This window comes from Diplodia seriata, assembly GCF_021436955.1.
Source record: "Diplodia seriata strain FDS-637 chromosome Unknown scaffold_7, whole genome shotgun sequence".
NCBI lineage: Eukaryota > Fungi > Ascomycota > Dothideomycetes > Botryosphaeriales > Botryosphaeriaceae > Diplodia > Diplodia seriata.
Window position 1 is genome coordinate 2734852 of NW_027117314.1, and position 21522 is coordinate 2756373.

General features: G+C 57.6%; 8 protein-coding genes across 8 annotated transcripts; 3 read left to right on the forward strand and 5 right to left on the reverse strand.

Moving 5' to 3' along the window:
- Positions 1-108: 108 nt before the first annotated feature.
- SLS55_007559 (uncharacterized protein) lies at positions 109-1638 on the forward strand (the record flags this gene model as incomplete). The annotated part of the gene is made up of 1 exon (XM_066778975.1): positions 109-1638. One exon carries the CDS (start codon positions 109-111, stop codon positions 1636-1638), a length of 1530 nt encoding a protein of 509 aa, XP_066631412.1.
- A 253-nt stretch (positions 1639-1891) lies between these two features.
- On the reverse strand, positions 1892-4611 carry utp13 (U3 small nucleolar RNA-associated protein 13; the record flags this gene model as incomplete). Its single annotated transcript, XM_066778976.1, has 2 exons — positions 1892-4372; positions 4435-4611. The coding sequence occupies 2 exons, from the start codon at positions 4609-4611 to the stop codon at positions 1892-1894; spliced, it is 2658 nt and encodes an 885-aa protein (XP_066631413.1).
- Positions 4612-7384: 2773 nt separating this feature from the next.
- Positions 7385-8881, forward strand: SLS55_007561 (uncharacterized protein; the record flags this gene model as incomplete). Its single annotated transcript, XM_066778977.1, has 2 exons — positions 7385-7430; positions 7563-8881. The coding sequence occupies 2 exons, from the start codon at positions 7385-7387 to the stop codon at positions 8879-8881; spliced, it is 1365 nt and encodes a 454-aa protein (XP_066631414.1).
- A 652-nt stretch (positions 8882-9533) lies between these two features.
- On the reverse strand, positions 9534-10465 carry rga8_1 (Rho-GTPase-activating protein 8; the record flags this gene model as incomplete). Its single annotated transcript, XM_066778978.1, is given in 2 exon segments — positions 9534-10442; positions 10460-10465. The coding sequence occupies 2 exon segments, from the start codon at positions 10463-10465 to the stop codon at positions 9534-9536; spliced, it is 915 nt and encodes a 304-aa protein (XP_066631415.1).
- Positions 10466-10785: 320 nt separating this feature from the next.
- Positions 10786-12171, reverse strand: rga8_2 (Rho-GTPase-activating protein 8; the record flags this gene model as incomplete). Its single annotated transcript, XM_066778979.1, has 2 exons — positions 10786-12084; positions 12163-12171. 2 exons carry the CDS (start codon positions 12169-12171, stop codon positions 10786-10788), a joined length of 1308 nt encoding a protein of 435 aa, XP_066631416.1.
- A 2675-nt stretch (positions 12172-14846) lies between these two features.
- Positions 14847-16550, reverse strand: RRP9 (pre-rRNA processing protein; the record flags this gene model as incomplete). The annotated part of the gene is made up of 2 exons (XM_066778980.1): positions 14847-16509; positions 16546-16550. 2 exons carry the CDS (start codon positions 16548-16550, stop codon positions 14847-14849), a joined length of 1668 nt encoding a protein of 555 aa, XP_066631417.1.
- Positions 16551-17137: 587 nt separating this feature from the next.
- On the forward strand, positions 17138-17764 carry PRE1 (Proteasome subunit beta type-4; the record flags this gene model as incomplete). Its single annotated transcript, XM_066778981.1, has 2 exons — positions 17138-17145; positions 17563-17764. The coding sequence occupies 2 exons, from the start codon at positions 17138-17140 to the stop codon at positions 17762-17764; spliced, it is 210 nt and encodes a 69-aa protein (XP_066631418.1).
- A 2610-nt stretch (positions 17765-20374) lies between these two features.
- Positions 20375-21413, reverse strand: SLS55_007566 (uncharacterized protein; the record flags this gene model as incomplete). The annotated part of the gene is made up of 2 exons (XM_066778982.1): positions 20375-21295; positions 21408-21413. 2 exons carry the CDS (start codon positions 21411-21413, stop codon positions 20375-20377), a joined length of 927 nt encoding a protein of 308 aa, XP_066631419.1.
- Positions 21414-21522: the final 109 nt, after the last annotated feature.

A 21522-nucleotide genomic window follows, 5' to 3' on the forward strand; every position in this document is an offset into this window, starting at 1 on the left:
CTATGAGCTTTCCATCGTCCGATCGCCTCTCTCGACGCTAAACACCACTCAATTTCACTTCCACACTTTCCCGGTCGATCAATCCCTCGCGGCAAGGGCAGCGCCGCCATGCACTCTCTGCTCTACAGCCACTGCCCAAAAAACCTCCTCCTCATTCTTCTAAGTTTCATCTTCCTCCCCTTCGATACCTTCCTCCTCTTTGCCGCCTACGCTCTACGGCCCTTTTCCCGGGTCCGCTCCAGCAAGAATGTCGCCAACGCCAACAGGAACATCACCACCAACGGCGGCGATCGCAATGGCAGCGGCGGACAACCCATCCTGGTGACCGGCATCTCCATGACCAAAGCCCTCGTCCTCACCCGCCTCCTGCACGCCCACAATCCCTCGCGCCGCATCATTGGCGCCGACTTCCACCCACTGGCGTGCGGCCGGGTATCGCGCTCGCTCTCGCGCTTCTACGTCCTGTCGCCGCCCACGGCTGCGGGGAACGCGGAGCCGTACATCACCTCACTGCTGCATATCATCGAGGCGGAGCGCTGCGCGCTCTGGATCAGCTGCTCGGGCGTCGCGTCCGCGCTTGAGGATGGCGTCGCGGCCGAGATTGTGGCCAAGCGCACGCGTTGCCGGGTCGTGCAGTTTGGCGTTGCCGACGTGCGCGACCTGCACGAGAAGGACGCTTTTATGGAGCGCACGCGGCAGCTTGGCCTGCGCGTGCCGGAGACGCGCAAGGTGGAGAGCGCCGACGCCATGCTGACGGTGCTGCGGCGGTGCGTGGGCCTCTCCGACCGCCGTCGCGAGATGGAGGGAGGGCACAGCAGGAAGTTCATCGCGAAGAGCGTCGGCATGGACGACAAGAGCCGCGGCGACCTGACGTTGCTGCCGCGCGCAACCGAGCGCAAGACGCGCGAGCATGTTGCCCGGCTCAGCGTGAGCAAGGAGCGACCGTGGATTGTGCAGGAGTTCGTAAGGGGCCGCGAGTTCTGCACACACGCCCTCGTGGTGCGCGGCCGTGTGCGCGCATTCGTGGCTTGCCCGTCGGCAGAGTTGCTTATGCACTACCGCGCCCTGCCGGCGGATGCGCCATTGTCGCGCGCGATGCTGGCCTTCACAGAGAAGCAGGCCGAGCCCGGCGGCGAGGGCTTCACCGGCCACTTGAGCTTCGACTTCCTCGTCAAGAACGAAGATGTCGAGAAAACGAACCCGGAAACCATCGCCTTGTTCCCAATCGAGTGCAACCCGCGTGCTCATACGGCAGACGTGCTGTTCAAGGGCTCCACGGAGCTCGCCGACGAGTATCTTACGGTCCTCCGGGACGATCAGTCGACGAGGGACATCGTGACGCCGAAGGAGCCTGCCAAGTACTACTGGATCGGGCATGATCTTGTGCAGCTAGTCCTGCTACCAGTCCTATCGATGCTGACAGGTCAGGCCTCGGTTGGCGAGACTGCGAAATCCATTGGGGAATTCCTCGAACACATACTGTTATGGAAAGATGGCACTTTCGACTTGTGGGATCCGTTGCCGTGGTGGTGGCTATATCATGTTTATTGGCCTATGCAGTTCGTCAACAGTATTCGGACTGGAAGGAAGTGGAGCCGGATAAATGTAAGCACTACTAAGATGTTCGACTGCGACTGAAGACAATACATAGACGTGGGGCATTGATCAACACACGGTGTTTCCATGCGCCCTCGGATTGCGTCTGCATAATCTGGATGTATTGAATATCTCTAGAAAGAAGTGATGACGTTGCCTTATCAGTCGCAACAACCGTACAGCTAAAATTAAGAGACTTGCCAAGAACAAAAATGCTTTTCTCTTTCCGTGGGTTCACACTCCGAAACGCCGAATCCTAAACAGGCCGTGGCCGATTTCTTCTGCTCGCCGTGTCTCAATTTCCAACAACCTCATCCATCTCCCTGAGTGTGAAATCGAGCAGATAGCTTTCATCGACAAGCTCATCCATGCGCTTGTAGTGCCTGTCTGTGTAGGCTCCCAGAGCATCCATCACTTCCTTCACGCTGCTCTTCGACTGAATGCCACCAATAGCCTTCAGAGACGAGAGTCTCGTCGCCGGGTACGACCGCATGAGCGCCCAGAGGATCTTCTGCGCAACAGGTGCCGTCCTTGCGTTGGTGTTCCAGTCTCTGATCCGCAGAAGGAGAGTCAGGATCTGCTCGTCCGCCAGGCTCCCCAAAACCTCGTCAACCTCCACGTTGCCGGTCAGGGTGTTCTTCTCTTGCTCCTCCGCTTCCACTACGCCTTTGAACAGGTTGAGTAAGCGGCCAGGCTGGTTGAGTTGAATCGCTAAAGTGATTGCTTCACGCCAGTTGCCTGCATGCATATAGTTCTGCAGTCGCTGGTCCTGCTCCACACGCTCTGCCTCGCCCTTGGCGGCAGCTTCCAGGGAAGCCTCTGTCGTGTCCTCCCAGAAGGTAATTACACTGTCACCGCCGCCTGAGACGAGGGTCTTGGTCGATGGATTGACAGTCAAGGCCCATACCCTGTCTGTATGATTGTCCAATGTGCATGATACCTCGCCAGTGCTGACATCCCAGACCTTGACCAAACCATCGCCAGCAGCAGATGCGACCTCGGCTCCGCGCTTGTCGCGGGAATCGCCGGTCTGAAGGTAAGGGAGCCACGCCAACTTGAGGATGCTGTTGGTGTGGCCTTCAAGTGTCAGCAGACAGTTATAGTCTGTCAGGCTCCAGATTTTGACTGTCTTGTCACCAGACCCCGTCGCGATCAGACCGCGATTACCACTGCCGTTGATTTGTGGCGTATCTTTCGGCGCAAATCTCACGGTCCACACACCACGACGATGGCCTCGCAACACACCGACGGTCTCTCCAATTTCCACAGACCAGATTTTGACAGTCCTGTCCTGCGAAGCAGTGGCAAATAATGTCGCATTGTGGTTCATGTCGATCGCGTTGATGTCCTTGTCATGAGCCTTGCGGGTCCACGTTGCACGCGATGCTTTCTTGACATCTTTCTTGATGCTCGAAGTATCCCATCGTTTGATGGTTTTGTCTTGTGAACCGGTGATGATGAAAGCAGGTGGATGTTCCAAGGGATTGGAATATGCTGCAGAGCCAACCTGTGGAGTTGTTTTTGGAAGAGCGATGGCGCCAAGCGATTCCGCATGGCCGGTGAACGTGGCGTAGCAATCCCAAGAATCGTTTTCCGGGTCCAGTCGCCAAAGACGAGCCGTGTTGTCTTTCGCCCCAGTGGCCAACCAGTGACCGGACCAGTCAACGTCCAGGCAAATGATGATGTCCTCATGACCCTTGAGAAGACTCTTGTCCGCGCCGAAGTAACCGCCGCCAATTTGATCATCCGCGCCTGTTTCTTGCGATTTTAAAGATATTATCCTAATATCTTCGACATTTGTCGCCAATGCCAAGAACGAGCGGTCGGAACCAACGTAAGCCAGGTCAATCACTTCGTCATGGGTGCCGGATATCCGCCTAAGGATAGGAAGCGGTGTGGTAGCCTCACTGTCGCCAATCTCCGCCAATGGTGCCTTGGAGTGGAGGACAAGGGTCTGATCCGCGTGGACAGTCAAGATGTATGGGAGGCCGTCGTGGTGAATGATGTCCACGATGCCCTCAGTTTCTGTACCCGGCTCTTGTTCTTCGGTAACCTCTCTCCCTCCAGAAAGTGTCCATAACCGAAGCTTTCCGTTCGTGCCACCAGTGTAAATGAACTGGCCATCTTGCACGAATCCAGCACTCTCGACCTCCTCAAGAACCGGGACCGTACTCCTAACTTTCCAAGTCCGAGCGTCCCAGATCATTACTGTCTTGTCCCTGCTCCCGGACACCAAAGCATTCTCCTCTGCAGAAAAATCGAGACTTCGCACAACGGAAACGTGGGAGTCTAGAGCAGCAATGCTCTTGCGCTTGTGCAAATCCCAGATCCGGACCTTTCCGTCCTCTCCACCAGACGCCAATCTGTAGCTGATAGCAGTGTCGCCATTCTCCCCGGCCTCTTCTTCTGTCTTCCTCTTCTTCTTGCCGACCTTTTCCGGCTCCGTGCTTGAGACTTGCGCCTCGAAAAAGCGCAGTGAAGAGACGACACCACTGTGACCATGGAAGTTGTGGGTCGTGTAGCCGCCCCGGATGTCCCACACCTTGACTGTTCCGTCGGCACCTCCAGTGGCCAGAAGAGTGCCGGTGCGGTCGGTGATAGACACGACAACTGGCGAGGCATGGGGTTTGAGGGTGCGGGTGAGTTCGGCATCAATGAGGGCATCGGCGGCTTCGGAAGGCTTTAGGGCGTAGATGCGCATGGAGAGCGAGCGCGAGCATATTATGAGGTGCGAGCCGGTGGGGGTCAAGCATAGCGAAGTGATGACTTCTCCGTCCTGTTCTGCACGTCAATGTCAGATACAGAGGATATGTCGCGCTGGCACACTTGTAGACTTACGCCTTCTATGCGACTAAGTTCAGTGCCCGTCGCAAGATCGGTCAAGAGCGCCTCCTCGCCCAGGCATGTCGCCAGGATGCGACCATTGCGGCTAAGGCCAACACTGCCTCCGACGTAGATGGGCTGGATGGTCCGGCTGACCTCAAAAGTGGTCTTCACAGCAGCCCTCTGCGCCATGGCTGAACTTGGTTGGTGAGAGGGGAATGTGTCTGGGGATCGAGGCCGGCGGGCGTCGCAACTTTTTCGAAGTCTTGTTATCGATAAGCACTGCGCTAGGCCGGAACAAGAAACACCGCACCTGCTGCATCAGCGCAACTCCGACCTCTGACCTCTGACCTCTGACCCGTCGCTCTCCGCGTCATCCATCGCAGCATTCGCTCGCGGTTGCTCTGCTGGCCAGGGAGCATCTAACGACATTTTCGCGACATGCGCCCTGCAGCAACACCTCCGCCTCCCTCACCACGAACCCCTTCACGGCCTTAACTGTTCCTCAGAATGGGCAGAGATGTGTTTTTGACCAGGCTTGTTCTTGTGAGTACTGCGCTCCTTGGTTCTCGTACAGGACGTATCCGCGTTGCGTCGACTGACGCAGCTTCGCAAAGGGCCGTTCGTCACATGAGCCACCAGAGCAGCCCCCCCACAATGCCTCACTGCCAGCTGACGGAAGCTCCTCCGCTCGGCAAACCCAAACTCCTCAGTATGACGAGCGCGGCCACCCAGTAAATCCGAGGGCCCGCGCCTTGGGCAGAGCCTTAAGAGATGCTCAGAATGATATACTTGCCGCAGTAGGCGTAGTTGAGCGCAAGCGCGTCCACATTGCCGGTTTTCCCCTTCCGCCGCCCAAGGACCCCAATGTCGCGAAGCAGGTTGAAGCCGAGGATCTCAGCGGTACCCTCGTCGCCATCTTTGGGACTCTGACCCGTTATGCTGGTACCTGGTGGGTGGGCGCTTTGCAAGACCGCGTGCTTGTACGTAACCTCCAGCAGAAAGTCGGACTTGGCTTCTAACTTACACTAGACTTACGACTATCCTCTTGAACTTTCGTTTTTGGACCTGATCCGGGCCCAGCTTAGATCGGCTGGACCGGCAGGGTTCCTGTTTGCGGGGCTCCCAGCCCAGCTTATCTCCATGATCATGAACGACGGGGACCTGTGGGCTTCCTTTGTGGTTTCGTTAATCGATGATGCCATGTTCCGGTCGAATCTTCCACGGAAAAGCCGAGCTGCTATCTTGCGGCGGAAGCTCTGGATACGAAAGCTGTGAGTTGAACACCGTGTCAGCACTGCTGAAAGTTAATGCGTCGCAATGCAGGATAGCCATATCTATCGAGGTTGCCTTTGCACCCATCGTCCTCCATGCTGCCTATCAGAGGCTCTTCTTGGCTCCGCCGTCGCAGCTGCTGCCACACTTGCAAACCTTCAACCCGTTCTCCGCATCCTCGCCCCTTCAGGTTGTGGCAGTTCCAGAGCCTCTACGCATCGAGAACGTGATGGGCTGGCTGCGCGCTCTTTCGACCTCACCGGTAGTATTGGTTATCGCGTGGAGGCGGGCGATGGCCAGCATCCAACGTTTCATGTATGAGCCGCTGGAGAAAGGGATACTCACTCCCGACAACCCAGACCAATATACCGCCGACGAGGCCTCAGAACGACGCAGGTTTCTCGAAAAGGACAGTATAGATAGCCAGCAAATGGACCACGCTTGGTCGAGCTGGTTCTTTGCTCGCCTTAACTGGAATTGGCGCATCGATCCTACACCAGGAACTACCGGAACTTTCGTGGATAGGATCTCCCGGAGGAACCACAGCAGTGGAAGTAACGCCGACAGCCGTGGCTCTACTGATGTTCGCGAGACACGCGGCGAGCAGAGATCCCATACACCGGCCGAGGCATATGGATCGCCACAGACTCCTGGGACTGTTTCTGGGCATACCCGACACGCATCCTCGACATCACCGCACTCTCTCAGTGAATCGAATCAAAATCGCGATGACGAAAGAGACGCAACTGTGAGGATTGCCTCGCGTGACGAAGGCTCTGGTGTAGTAAGCCTCGAGATCGCTTTGCCGGAAGAGCTCCAAAACGGCGCCACAAGCACCCGTCGAAACCACCCATCCGACAGTCGAGACAACAGCAACGAGCATCAGCAGAGGCGGTCGCACGGCTCGGGGAGGAGCGGTAGACGCACCCATCGCGTGACTCAGCTCGCAGAGGAACCAGCAGAGATGCTAGGCTCATGGGTCAATTTAACATTTTCGGACTGGGTTCTTCTGCCTCTAAAGGCCGTGGGCCTACGGATGATTGCGATCCAATGCTTGCAATCACCAAGTTTCCGGGGTAGTCAAGCTCGGCTTCCATTGGTCGCGAACGGGATCCTCTCGCCGTCGTGGCCCGCATTCACGAGAACAGATGTTGCTTCAGGCCCGGGACTCACAAAGCTTGGTATATTCGCGGGCAGGGTAGGGCTATGCTGCGCTCTTCAGATCCTGCTTGGCCTGGGGCTATCGGGGGTTGAATGCATTGCCGTCACTGTGCTTGGAAAGAGATATTTCGGCTGGGGCCAGGTTCGATGAAAGACAGGAATGACAGCTAGGTCATTGTCGTGCAACCCGGCAAATTGCACTACGACGCAACGTCCTGGCCTGCAGACGCGCGCGACTAGAGGGAAAGCGTTACCTCTAGCTCCTGCCGATCAGCACAAGCGGGCTAGAATAGGCGAGTTTGTGAGACGGATCCCTGTCGACGTTGCGCGGTGGCTTCTCACGTTCCAGACTCGGATCTTGCCAAGACCCCTGTCAGGATGTGCGATGACGTACGGCAGATCAGACGGGATCGCTCAAGAGGGTCCAATTCCCCCGCAGCCCGAGCTCCAGCGTCCGCCGGTTCTCATTCTACACAACATTGCCGCCGCAAGTAGTTCCGTTTGCGCACTACCATTCGGCCCCATCGCCATGTCGGCTCTTGAGGACTTGAAGAAGCAGAACGAGGCTTTGCAAGGTGAGGAGATGGCCCCAAGCCCTGCCACAATGCTTCGTCCTGAGACTACCTCTCTCGTTCTGCCATTCAGACCTTTGGCTAATCCGCATCGCCCAGCTGGCGTTGCAAACATCCAAAAAATCGCTGGTACAGGACCGAAAGCAGCGGGCAATCCAGCAGCCAAGGTGTCCACCTCCTCTGCTGCGAAGCCGAAAACCCCAGCTGGAATCAAGAAGGCTGCTCCCCCTACCTCTACGAAGTCTACACCTTCGACTGTTACCAAGAAGGCCACAACATCGTCAGACACAGCTAAGAAGACGGTCGCTTCCGGCGCAGCGAAGACTGCGACGCCTCAAAAGACAGCGCCAGTAAAGTCGACGACATCTGCAAAGGCCCCTTCGCAGTCCCCACTTGACGCAAAAAAGACCAGCCCTGCCACAAGCCAGAAGGTACCCACTACCGGATCGCCCGTCAACCCGACGAAGCCTATCCACCCCGTCAACAATGTTGCAAAGTCTCGTACGCCCATCGGCATGAAGAAAGCCGTCCCAGCGTCGACGACAGCAACGACTACGCCGAAGTCGCCTACGGCTAATGTCACACCAAAGATCACTCCCACCAGCACAGCGGCTCCCAAGACCACAGCTCCAGCCGTGAAACCCGTTGCACCAGCAACGTCTGCGAAACCCGCCATTTCCGGCACTACCTCCACGAAAAGTCCCGGTGCCGTAAAAAAAGTCACTATTGCCCCAGAATCCTTGCCGCCTTCTCAACGCAACAAAAAGGTCCCACGCAAGCTCGATACGCGAGGCAGCAACCCCGTGACAGCGACCACAGGCGCCGCGACGTCTGCCCTTAGCGGTGGCGTCAACGCGGCCACTTCGGCTTTGACCGGCACCGCCTCGACCGCCGTGGGTGCCACAAACGCCCTCGCCTCGGGCGTAACCGGCGGCGTCTCCAAAACGGCGGAGCGTCTCCCACCGGGTGTCGGACAGCCCGTCTCGCACATATCGTCGGGCGCGGGAAAGACGCTAACGGGCACGACCACCGGCGCGCGCGACGCTGCTAACAGCGCCGTCAAGGGAGTGGGTTCCGCCGTCACAGACACCACGTCCGCCCTCGGCCAGGGCGATGTCGGCGGCGCTGTCGGGGGACTCACGGGCGGCGTTGGAAACACCGTTAGTGGTGCGGGGGGAGGGCTCGGTGGCGCGCTCGAGGGCGCGACGGGCGGCGTCGGGCACACGGTCGGTGGCCCCGTTGGCGGCGTCGTCGGCGGCGTCGGCAAGGGCCTCGGCGATGCGGTGGGCGGCATCACCGGCGGCCTCGGCGACGGCGTGGCGAGGCTGGGAAAGGGCGACGTCGTGGGCGGGTTGGGCAGCACCGTTGGCGGCGTTGGCAGGGGGCTGGGCGGGTTGGCCGGGGGAGTGCTGGGCGGCGTGGGCATGGGCAGGAAGGAGGAACAGAGCTCGTAATAGACGTTGGAGTCTTATGAGGATTCGATGGTACACATGAGATGGCTTTAAGCGGTGAAGGCGTTCAGGGTATTCTACGGCTTTTCGATAAAACCATCACATTGTCATTACAGCACAGAAACACGACAACAGGCACATTATGAAAACAGATTCCAAGGTCTCATTGATCATAGACTATAATCCTCCGCAGGCCTAACGTCCTACAGTCCTCGACTATGATTAGAAGGATAGCAGTAGGCGGCAGTCGGTAGTAGCAAACGTGGCCACGACAAGGGGGTATCCATGATTTTGAATTCCCAGCACCAGACCACCTCCTTGTAAGCTCATTTCGCACAGCGCCTATAATACAAGAGCAAAGAGTTGTATGATATCATCTGTGATTAGAGAGCAATAGAAAGCGGCCAGAAAAACCCAAAAAAAAAAAAAAAACCAGGGAGAAATACCACCTTATTGCCCTTGGGGAAAAGAAGCAGTCTCGAATAGACCCCCCACCGAAGTGGGTGAGAAGGTGAAGAGGAGGAAAAGGCCAATATCAAAAATTGTTTGTCATCTTCGTCGATATGACGTTCCACGCATCGTTGACGCATTGAAAAGAATCATAATCCCGCCGCCAATTTCCTATGGAGTCGGGTTTCCGTTCCTGCTGCCACGCTTAATCATCCATCGGCTTGTCGACGAGTTCAACGCCCACCGGCCTTTGCGGCGTGTCCTCAACCGAGACGGCATCGACGTCGCGCAGGCTGCCCATACTGTCGCGTTTGCCGGTGCCGATCAGACTTTGTCTTGCCAGACTGCCGGCCTTTCTGGGGAAACGGGAGGCGGCGGCACCGGTGCGCCCGAGAGAGTTTCTCTTTTCGACCGTGGTTGCGCTGGTAGGCGTAGAGGAACCGTCGGACGTGATGCTGTCCCGGTTGGAAGCGGAGATGGTGGTGGATGCGATGCTGTCCCTGTTCGAACCTGTACTGGCAACCGAGGCGGCAGTACCGTTCGTCGTGACGGGCTTTGGGGGGGAGTCATTGAGAACGGGCGAGCTCTCAGCACTCCCGGGGACCTCAAGGGAGTCGCGTGCTTTTCCTCCAGTTCCACGACGCTCTGTAGGGCTGGTGCTGCTGGTGGCGATCGGAAACCGAGTCTCCGGTCCTCCTGTGCTCCGATCCCGTCGATGTACACGCTGTGATGGGGCAGGACTTGACGCGCGGCTACGTGAGGCAATGGCGCGCGCGCGCTCTTCCATGTGGATGCGGCGGTTGCTCTCGTCGGTGCTGATTGCCCGCGGCCGGGCAGAGGTGGAGTTGCTGTGAGCAAGGGCCGAGGCGCGCTTCAGCTCACCAAAGATGGCGTCCTTGTGGGCAAACAGGTCACGGATCAGGCGGTAGGCGTAGCGCTCGTTCATCGTGAGCGAGTTCTCCTGGCGAGGCCTTAGGATGCAAGGGGACAGCGTGGTAGCCAGAGTAGCGATGTAGGTTTCGTCCGCAGAGGTAAGCTCAATTAGGCGGACGAAATGAGTCGTAATCGCATCAAGCGTAGCAATGTTCGCAAGACGAAGTTGACCGAGAGTGGACTGGATGACGGATAGACGCGCATCCTCACTCGTGGAGGGTGCGGTCGTGCTGTAGATCGTCTTGACAATTTCGTAAACGTGAGATGAGACGAGCGAATCTGCCGTTCGTCAGCACTGTGGGTGCGCCGCTGTAAGAAGCGGATGTCGACTTACCAGGTAGCTCGAGAAGGTACAACTTCAAAACACTAGCGACGATGGGTATCTCATACTGCTCGAGAATTTCATGGGAAAAGGGCTTGCCGGTGTTGATCTCAGCTCGGAGCTTGTGGGTTGCTGCCAGAGGCACATCCACCAGCCAAATCCCGCGACGTACTTCGTCACCTTCAAGATCTGGGTAGTCTGTTCAGATTAGCATCTCAGCGGTGGAAGGGGAAGTATGGGCATTCCGCTTACGATTGTCGAGGAAAGTCAAGATAGAGGTGACGATAATCGGCACCCGCTTGCGGTCCGAGCGGGCCCTGGCCTCAAGATCAACACCAAAAGTTTGCTCATCAACATTATTGTAGTAGTTTTCGTAAGTCACGACTTTAGGGACGAAGTGACCGGTGTGGTAGTTCTCCAAGAGATACCTCAGGTCACCTAGAGGCTGGACCGTCTCTTGGAAGAGCATCATCTTGTCGATGGTGCTCTGAAGAGTGGGCATCACGTTGCTGATAGCGCCCGAGAAGTCCAGAATCACGGCCTTGACGGCCTTCAGGCGGTCCAGCTCGCAACGCTCCATGAACTTCAAGTGGTCTACCATCGACTCTTCCAGGTTGCAACGCAGGAAATCCAGCTTCTTCACGGCAGCCTTGTAACGCTCGTCTGCCTCGTGGGCCTCGCGGCGGAGCCTCTCGGAGGGAGTCTCGCCCGGGCGGGCAGTGTTCATGGGATTCCAACCCGACAGAAACTCGCCGACGGCGCTGGAGGGTGAGTCGGCGGTGTTGCTATCCGAGGACATGACGGACGACACCCTTTCAAGCGGCTTCTTCTTGTCGGGGATGCCGGTGATCTGGAAGACCTTGGGCCTGAACTGGTAGTTCATCTTGGAGCTGTTTGCAAACGTGCTGCCGACGTTGCCCAGCAGCCTGAGGAAACCGTGCGAGCACAGATCCTGGCCAATTCTCTCGGCGTAACTCACGCTCGTTGCGCCCATGTGGTTTTGGATGTAGTCGGTGATATCGGCGCCGGAAGCCACATTCTGGTAGGTGCCGATGATGGGCAGCTTGTACTCGCCCAGCTTGATGTTCTCAAGCATATGGGTGAGTATTTTCTTCATCTGGTCGGGCGGGTAGGTGTCGTCGCCGATTTCGATGGGCTCATCCTCGGCATCCTCGGGCTCGGAGATCTTCACGGTGGGGGTATTCTTGGGGCTCTGGGCCTCGTTTCTGGGGTCTTGGAAAGCGAGCTTGTCCTCTTCCTCCAGATCCTCGACCAGGCGGCACTTGTTGTAGTACTGGCTACGGAATTTGCGGACGGCCTCGGCCTGCTTGTCGTGGACCTTGATGCGCGCCTGCAGATCATCCTGCGAGTTCTGGACACGCGCGGCGTGGGCTTCGCACCAGCGGCCGAAGGGCTGGACGACGAGCTCGCGAATGTTGGAGGCGATCTTCTTGTGGCTCTGCGAGGCCTGCTCCATCTCGGTGCGGACGCCTTCGTACGCCTGTGGGTGGGGCGGGTTAGTGGCGCAGTCGCGTTGGGCAGCAGAGCAGAGCGCATGTCCGACTCACCTTGCGCACACTGGCACCATCATCGCGGCCAAAGCCACCAGAGAGGCGGTCGGTGGCGGGGGCGATGTCAGAGAGCTTGCCGGCGTAGGCGTCTTCGGCGTCGGCGCGCAGGCGGGCTATTGTGAGCACCTGCTCGTTTTCTTGCACACCTTGCTGCAGCTTTCCAAACAGCACGCCCAGGCCTTGCAGAGGGTCAGCACGGCGCGCTCGCTCGCGGGGCAGTAGGCAGGGGGAGCGCACCTCCAGCGTAGTCGCCGGACCAGAAGGAGTTTGCGAAGCCAGCGGACATGGTGCTGCGCTGACCGGCCCGCGAATCAGCTGGCTAGAGAGGTACGGGCGGAGTCGGCGGCGAGGCGGGCGAGGAGCGAGGAAGCGCAGCGGGCGAGGGTGGTGTGAAGGGCGACGTGTCCAAGGCTGCGTCGCTGCGGTGCATTTAGGTGGTTTAGGGAGAACGGCAGCAATTGGCCTTACGGGGTGATCGTGCTCTTGTTACGAGGGCGACGCCTATGCCCTATCAGCGCCCGAGTGCCCTGGCCCTAGTGAAACGCACACGGCGGGTGACAAAAGAATTGAGCCTACCCACATCTGCCTCACAGAGATATTGCACGAGGTCTATACAGGTGGCTGGATACTACACCCGGGCGTAAATGCACGCCACTGAATCTCACACTGGCCTCTGGGCGATGGATCCAACCGCCCATGCGGGAAGAGCGTATCGACCTCGGCGAGCGTAGAGGGCTCAAATCTTGTGTCGCCGGCCGTGCGCCTACTCAGCCCCAGCTCGGACGCGTGCCTGTCATCTGCGTACCGGCCGTTGCCAAATATACTCCTCCGCGTCACTTCATCGTCGCTTGCCGTCGCTCTCCTGCGCGCGCCGCCGATCCCCACCTAATCTCTCCCGCCCAGAGAGCCCTACCCGCCGACCCACCGCGCGCCTGTCCATCCTCACCACCGACCGACCGCTCGCCATGTCTGCCGCCGCCCAGCTGAGCACTCCGCGCCAGCTGACCTACTGGAAGCGATGCCTCAAGACCTACCTGCCCCACCTGTACACGTCCAATGACTGCAACCGCATGACCCTGGCCTTTTTCATCGTCGCCGCCCTCGACCTGCTGGGCGCCGTGTGCGACTCCTGCTCCGACCAGGAGCGCCAGGACTACATCGACTGGGTCTACCGCAACCAGCACCCCGACGGCGGCTTTCGTGCCTCGCCTGCCATGGATCTGGCCGCCGCCCGCACTGCCGACAACGGCCACTGGGACCCTGCCAACCTACCCGCGACCTACTTTGCTTTGCAGACGCTGCTGGTGCTGGGCGACGACCTGCAGCGCGTGAAGCGGCGGGAGTGCCTGCAGTGGCTGCCCCGCCTGCAGCGCCCCGACGACGGTAGCTTCGGCGAGACGCTGGGCGAAGGCGGGCGCATTGAGGGCGGCCATGACACGCGCTTCATCTACTGCGCCGCCGGCGTGCGCTGGATTCTTCGTGGCAGCGTTGACGGCGACGTCGACGGCGTGCAAGACATGGACGTCGACGCGGTAGTGCGATGCATCCGCGCGTCGGAAGTAGGTGCTGTTGCTTTGCCGCCTTCTCCTTGGCTACTGACTACCTCCAGACCTACGATGGAGGCATATCCGAAGCCGCCTACCACGAAGCTCACGGTTCGCTCATCCTTGCATGCGTTTGATTGCGATTCCCGCTTGCTTTTTCTGACCCTTCGCAGCCGGCTTCACCTACTGTGCCATCGGCGCGCTAGCTATGCTCGGTCGGCTCCCGAGTAATGCAGGCAGTCCTGTTTCGGGCCATCCCTTGGCAGGCTTGTCCGACCCTGAGCTCACTGCGCGGTGGCTTGTGGCACGTCAAACGCTCACGCTAGACGAGGAAGACGCCGTCGAGACGGCTGACGGCGACGAGATTGGCGCAGCCAAGACGCCAGCCGACGTTCCTGCCGTTGTCAAGCTGCACGGCCTTCCGAGCCAAACCACCGCAGCGGGCGGCCTTGAAGCGTTTGATTTTTTGCAATGGGCAGGTTTCAACGGTCGCTGCAACAAGATCGCCGACACCTGCTACGCCTGGTGGGTGTGCGCATCTCTATCGGTTCGTATTGAGAAGTGGCCTGCCTGGTCCGTTTCCCCGACGCAACGACTCATGTTCTGATCCTTCCCCCTCTCAGATGCTTGGTAAGGTTCATCTGGTTTCGCAACCTACTGCCCGCCGCTACCTGCTGGAGAAGACACAGCACCTGGTTGGGGGCTTTGGTAAGATTCCTGGCGACCCTCCGGATATTTACCACTCGTACTTGGGGCTGGCCGCGCTATCACTGTTTGGCGAACCCGGCGTTAAACCCATGCGCGCGTCCGCGTGCTTGAGTGAGCAGGCTTGCCAGTTCCTTGAATCGCTGCCATGGCGTAAACAGATCACCGGGTGAAGCACGCCCGCACACAATGCATCGAGTCCGTGAAATGCAGGGGGAAAGGTTAGAGACGCTTGGCCCAGCAGAACCGTTGTGCGACCAGTCTGCTCCTCTCTCCAACGAGAGGGCGAAATAAAAGTAGTATTGATATGCTTTTGCGATTCTCAGCCGCATGAGTCCCTGAAATTACCCTCAAAAATAGATTCTTAAGGGCAGCCCTAGTTGCAGCCTAACTCCCATGCCTGAACATTCATTGCTGTACAAACCCCTCGGTCTGGGCTGCCATCACTCTTCCTCCTCGGCCTGGTCTTCTCCCGCCCCGCCAATGTTCCTTTTCACCTCAAAAACGACGGCTGCGTTCTTGCCCGGGTATTTCCTCCATCTGCCCAACTTGGGCTCCTTCGCAACGGCCGCGACAATGCAGATGCCGTCCTTACCCCTGTCGCCCCTCTCGAAGACGGACAGATCGTTCACTACACCCCTGACGTTCCCCACTGCGGGCTGCGGATCGTCGGCGGCGCCGTTGGCCATGACGGCGTCGCCGTCGACATCCGCCCCTCCCTGTTGCGGTTGCTCTCGGACACGGCCGACAGGCCCTAACGCCTCGATCCTGCGCCCTTCCTTGTTGATCTTCCACGCCCTGATCCAGCCGTCCCAGCTGCCACTGAGGATGACATCGGTGTACGGAATAGTGGTCAGCGCCGTGATCCACCGGGGCTGCGGGGGCGGAATCCAGGCGTCGTCGGCGATCTCGGCGTCGGCGTAGACCTCGGTAGGGCGCATGGGCAGGTCCGCGCCGTGGGCGAGAGGGATAGTGAAGACAGGCTTCTTCTTGTTGATGGACCACAATGAGATGGTGCCGTTGTCGCTGCCGGTGACGAAGGTCTCCTCGTCGACGAGGGCAACGCGGTCGATGCTGCCCTCGACGAAGCCGCCGTTCTTCGCGCCGCTGCTGTTGCCGTCCGAGCGGTTGGTCTTGGTCACACTTGACCCACCGCCGCGGAAGACGAGCTGGGACTCCTCGACCACCTTCCATAATCTCGCCGTGCGGTCCCGCGCGCCCACGCTCACGCACCGCTCCTGTGCCAGTGCGGCAATGTCCACTACCGAGTCCTGATGTCCGAAAAGCGTCTCGACGTAAGCGAGCTCATCCAAACTCCACGTCTTGATTGTCCGGTCAGCGCTTGCACTGAACAACTGGTTCTTACCGCGCCGGAAGGCAAGTGAAATGACCGCGTCCCGATGTTGCGTGAAGACCTTCAGAGGACTAAGGTCTTCGGCCCGCCAGATGATAAGCTTTTTGTCCGCACCACCAGTGGCAACGAACTTGCCGTCCGGCGAGACTGCCACGCATAGTATAGGTCCAGTATGATGTTGGTAACTCGGGTCGCCGGCGTGGTTCTTGTTACCCTTGGTCCAGGCGACCTGAGAGGGGGTAGTTCGAGGGACCATATTTGAGGGATGTTCGACGGCAACGTCCAGCGGAGCGGGTATTGACCACTTGCTCAGGCACATGTCCTTGGTAGCCGTGTACGCGTAGGGAGGGTGTGTTGCGATTGCTGTAGTGGCTCGGTTGTCTCGGCGGAAGAAAGCATGGGTCGCTGAAGGAAAATCCGCGCTCGACGCTATGCGCCGATAGACGCGGCCTTTGCTCTCAGCGACATCCTCTTTCAACCGTTCTGCGATCAGGTCCTTGTCGATTTCTGCTGCGTCGAAGCCAGCCTCGTCTACTTCTTCGCGGATGTTTTCCAGGTAGCGCTCAGCGAGATGCAGGCGGCGTTCTGCTGCGGTTTCGTCGTCGGCTTCGGACGAGCGGTCACTCTCACGGTCTTCCTCGTCGCGCGAGCGATCATCTTGGTCGGCATCGGAGTCGCCGCTGGAGATAGAATCCTCGCGGCGCTTGCGATTCCGTTTTTCTGGAGCTGGGGTGGAGGTCTGCGAGCGTTTTCTTTTCCGCTGCGACGCTGGGGTCGTGAAGAAGGACGACATTCGGGCGATCAGGGCAGCGCAATTGGTAGGGATGGCGTGGATGGACGGGCAGGCAGTTTGCGCGGCGGGTACTTGAGGGCGAGAAATAAATTCGAGAATTCGCGCCAAGACTTTGGCCATCGGTGAGTCCCAAGCTCCGACGGGACGTGACAAGCCCGGCCGGCGAAGCTCCCGCGCGACCAGGCAGCTGGAGCTTCGTCAACACCACAGCTCCCGCCATCGCCAACCCACCGGCTGCTGCATCCCCTCGCAACCCACCCTTCTTCTCCCTGCACCTCAATCCGCCGTCAATCCCGTTCTGGCCGTTCTTGACATCCGTCTCAACCGTCAAACCTCACCCTACCGCCGCCAATATGTGCGTGTCCATCGTCCCATCGCTACCGCTGCTTCGCGCTGACTGCTCCACAGGGAGGTCTTACTCGGCATCACGGGCAAGGACTTCACCATCATCGCCTCCTCGAAGGCTGCCATGCGCGGCGCTAGCATCCTCAAGGCCACCGACGATAAGACCAGACCTCTGAACAAGCACACGCTGTTGGCCTTCTCTGGCGAGGCGGGGGACACTAGTGCGTTCCCCTCTCAGCGATATGACGCAGTCCTGTTCCATGCTGATCATGATTTTCGTCGACGCCTGCAGTCCAGTTTGCAGAGTACATCCAAGCCAACATCCAGCTGTATTCAATGCGTAACGACACCGACCTTGGCCCGTCTGCCGTCGCGAGTTTCGTCCGCGGCGAGCTTGCACGAGCCCTACGCTCGCGGAGACCCTACACTGTCAACCTGCTGCTCGGCGGTATGGACCCTATCAACGACAAGCCGAACCTCTACTGGATCGACTATCTTGCCGCCCTGGCCCCCGTACCGTACGCGGCACACGGCTACGCTCAGTACGTCATTCCCTCCCCATCCCTGTCGAGAGCACCATGAGAAGGCCGTCTTAGAAGCAGCAGAGCGCGGCATTGTATGATGTCTTGACCAGGCCATGGGCCACTGACGTTTCGGCCGCGCACAGGTACTACTGCCTGTCCATCCTCGACAAGCACCACCATCCGGACATTTCCCAGGAGCAGGGGATGAAGATCCTGCGCATGTGCTCGGACGAGTTGAAGAGGAGGTTGCCCATCGACTTCAAGGGCCTGTCCGTCAAAATCATCACCAAGGAAGGCATAAGGGAGGAGGACTTCAACGACGACGCGCCCGTCTTCCCCGCGTAGAGTGCTTGATTCTCTCAGATTGACGGTTGACGGGTGGTTCGCACTGCTACTGCAAGAGGTGGCGGTTGTTGACGAATATGAACAATGCTTGCTGGGAAAGAGGCATCGATCGGCGTTTCGGGACATGCGTACAACCATCCGGTTTAGTGAGTCCGCGGCCGGTACTAGAGTCTCCCAAATATATTGGCAAAGAGGTCCCGGGTTCAAAGCAAAGGGTGTGATGTCATAGTACGTGCAGCAAATTTGTATCGGTCAGATTACAATCGAATTCGGCCAAAGTGGTTTTGGCACTGCTCTACAGTGGAACGCGTTTCTTTTACCCGGTGGTACTCGTTATAGGAGCGCAGGTATATTTTAGAAGCCGACAGCCGTGTGATAACATGAATTGGTGATCCTGAGCTTCCTCCCCTGTGAGATCAGTGCCAAGCAGAACACAGCAACCGTGAAAGTAAACAAAGGAAATGAATCAGTAGACGTACCAAGCTTCTCGATTCTCTGGGAGTGCTAAGAAAATCCGGTGGGTGGGTGGGAACTATATCAAACCTCACAAGCCAAACGGGATGGAGTTTGGCAATAATCCACAGGTACACATCTTCCTTCACATTGGGTGACACCAACCTAACACAGGGCGGCAGATCCAATCACAGGAAATAAATCATCGAAAGTATATCGTACAGGGTTTCATTGCTGTTGTGCATCAATGAGGGTGAGGATTGCAGCCCGGACGACGACGATAACGATCAAATTCGATCGAACAAACATAGATCGAAAGTAGCCCTTCACACGAAATGGACAAGAGAAAAATGTCACTGGAAAGAGTCCACAAGGAGGATAGCACAACAAGGCACGTTCACATTTGATTTAACCTTTCCACGCTCGCAACCGAGTCTCTATATCTGTCGACTCGGTTTTTAAAATCGGTCCCCTTGATAGCCCATGAACGGATCGAATCCGTCGTCTGCCACAAAATTCAACCCGTCGAAGCCCTGGCTTACTCTATGCAGCTCTGAGCTCCAAGTGTCTCCTCCCTCCATACCGTCCTTGTCTTCCCAGCCATTGTGGCTGGTACTAGTGTGCACAGGTCCTAGCAATGGAGCCGGCTGATGTGGAAAAGGCGCAAAAAGGTATCGCATCATCATTTGTTGGTGGGTCGTGGTTGATGTGGAAGTGGCCGTCGACGTCGACGCCCCCGTCGCTGTCGTCGTCGTCGTTGTTGTTGTTGTTGTGACTGTGCCTGTGGTGGGTAGCGGCTGCTGATTGCTGCTAAACGTGTTTTCCGTTCGGCTATGCGTGGAATTCTCACAATCGTAAAAGTGTGGCGCCACAAGTCGTTGGCGTTTTGGTAGTACCTGTGATGCGGCTGGTGGACTAGGGAAGCGCGCCTCGCGTTTTTCTGGAAGACATCCGGACAGATTGAATGTCGGGGTGCGGCCGCGGTCGATGAGGTTGCCACCGCTTTCTGTGTTGAAATCTACATCTGAAAGATTGTTGGTTTCGGCGGATGTGCCTTCGGATAGAGCCGGTGGTATGTTTTGGTCGCGATAGAGAGCGTGCTCTACTTCTAGAGGAAGGACTATCTTCCATTTTTGGACGAGGCTTCGGATGATGTCGAGGCTTCTGGTTGCCCATTGATTATACTTGACTAGATCCTGGAAGCTATTGCATGCAGCCACTAGATGGCTTGTAGCAGATATGGAAGGCAACTTGATGATGTGGATGGTGCATGCGGTCAGCAGGCAGTGGAGTTGGAAAGTGAAAATGCCTTCCAGGCCGTAGAGTTGCCGGTGTCGTTCAAAGAGGTATGAGATTGTATTGGCCGATTGTCTGCACACTTCTCGCGGAGAGAGATTGGATTCGGTGAATCTGGCCTTCAGGAACGGGCGGAAGAGGAGAAGGATCGCGGCGTGGTAATACATCCTGAACATGGTGTTAACTACTTTTCGAATATTTGGCCTTGTTGTGTAAACAGAAAAGCAGACAAAATTCACCCATCGCACCGATCAGTATTTTTACGAGGCGAAGAACTCCACGAGACGACTCTGCTTGATCCAAGAGCTTTCGGAGACCATCCTTCAACTTGGTCAAAGGACGGGCAAGGTCTCGTAGCAATTGCTGGACGGAATGGCAGTCCTCCATTTGAAAGGTGTTCCATAATCTTGCAAGCGATGATACATGGGATGTCTCTGGAATTGTCTCGCCGTTTCTCTTTCGATGGCTGCGCTCGGAGGTATTGGGGTAGACAAGGTACGTAGGCGCTTTACAAGACTTACTGCAAGCTTATGACGTGCGGTGGCGCGTTTTCCACAGACTGTACCATGGCAGGCAGCTTGGCAAACCACTGGGTATATTTGTTGTATTCCTCTAACAACAGGCTTCCGCTTATTGTTCTTGAAGGAGCGAAGAACATTTGGAGGGTGGAGTTGACTATCTTGGAAAGGCTGATAACCTGTCGAAAAGTAGTTGACCCAAGACTCCTCCTTAGCTGGCTCTCTTGGCCTTGCGCGGTCCACTCAGTTTCGTCTTTAGCAGAGTCTACCGGTGGAATGTCTGCTGTAATGGCGTTGTTTGGTATCAAAGGTATACGTCCAAGTGTAAAACTGGTGACCCTGGCTACATCGTAAGCGGGTGGACAGATCCGTGACGGTTCGATATAAGTAGAACAATGTTGAATAAGCAAACGCGAGTAGCTACAAAGTCGAAAGCAAGCAAAGGGTTGAAGGACAGAGGATGGAAGACATACTGATCTGTGATGAAGCAACCCCAGAAGACATGAGCGCGGGCGTCGTCCTCGATGAGCTCGACGCTCTGCTGATCTTTGGAGAGTGTGCCACTGCGCAAATGAAGATTCAAATCAAGGGCCATCCGCGAGCTGCGACCGCTGTATTGCCACTGTGCACTAAGATGGGTGAAGTTGCCCTCAATGTGGCACAGAATTGATAGGGCAGCGGTCGTTGTCAGCGTCGACGCCTGTTCCTCGTTGGAGAGCCTAAGTGCCTCCTCATAAAAGTCCAAACCAGCCGTTCCAGGATCATTTTGGTCACGTCTGGCTCGTCGACTGCTGGAGAAAAGGCAGCCTGCGGCACACAAAGCATTTACAAGCAGCTCGGAGCAGTAGTTGGTCCGCCCCGAGGCCATGTCAGCTCTGAAAAGCTGTTCTGGGAAGTTTTGAAAGAACTGATGCTGCCAGGAGAAGTAAAGGGAGAGCAGATGTTCGATCCAATCATGGTCCTGGGTCACGGTGGTCCAGTGATTGACCGGCGAGCTTAGCGCGTCTACAGAAGCCCGGCCGCCTTGCGGGCCGCCGTTCCCCGCCCCCTTGACGAGCCCGAACTGTTCTCGGCCAGAAAACTCGGCCTCCATGCCCGGAGTGCCCTCCAGCTCCCAGGGTAGGGGTTGAAGAAGGGCGTCGGAGCCGACAGAGGCCAGAATCGAGGCGGGCTCGTGGCCAGCGCGGAGGCGGCGCACTATTTCGCCGAGCTCCAAAGGCTGGGCCGAGGCAATGATGCGGACTAGGCTCTGGTATTGTTCGAGCTGCGACGAAGGGCGTATGGCAGACGGGACGTTCGAATCTAGGGAGCACATCAAGCCTCAGCAGATGTTCCAAGCCAGTCCGCGCTCAAGGTGGGGTGGGCGTCGTGCTCACAAGCATTTCTGCAGCCGTCCTGCGGGGGTGACGCCGCCCGGGCCTTCGAGAGCAAGCGACCGGCGTGGACGTCGCGTGCAATGGTGTGGAAGTCGTTGCTCCTACGTAATTCTCG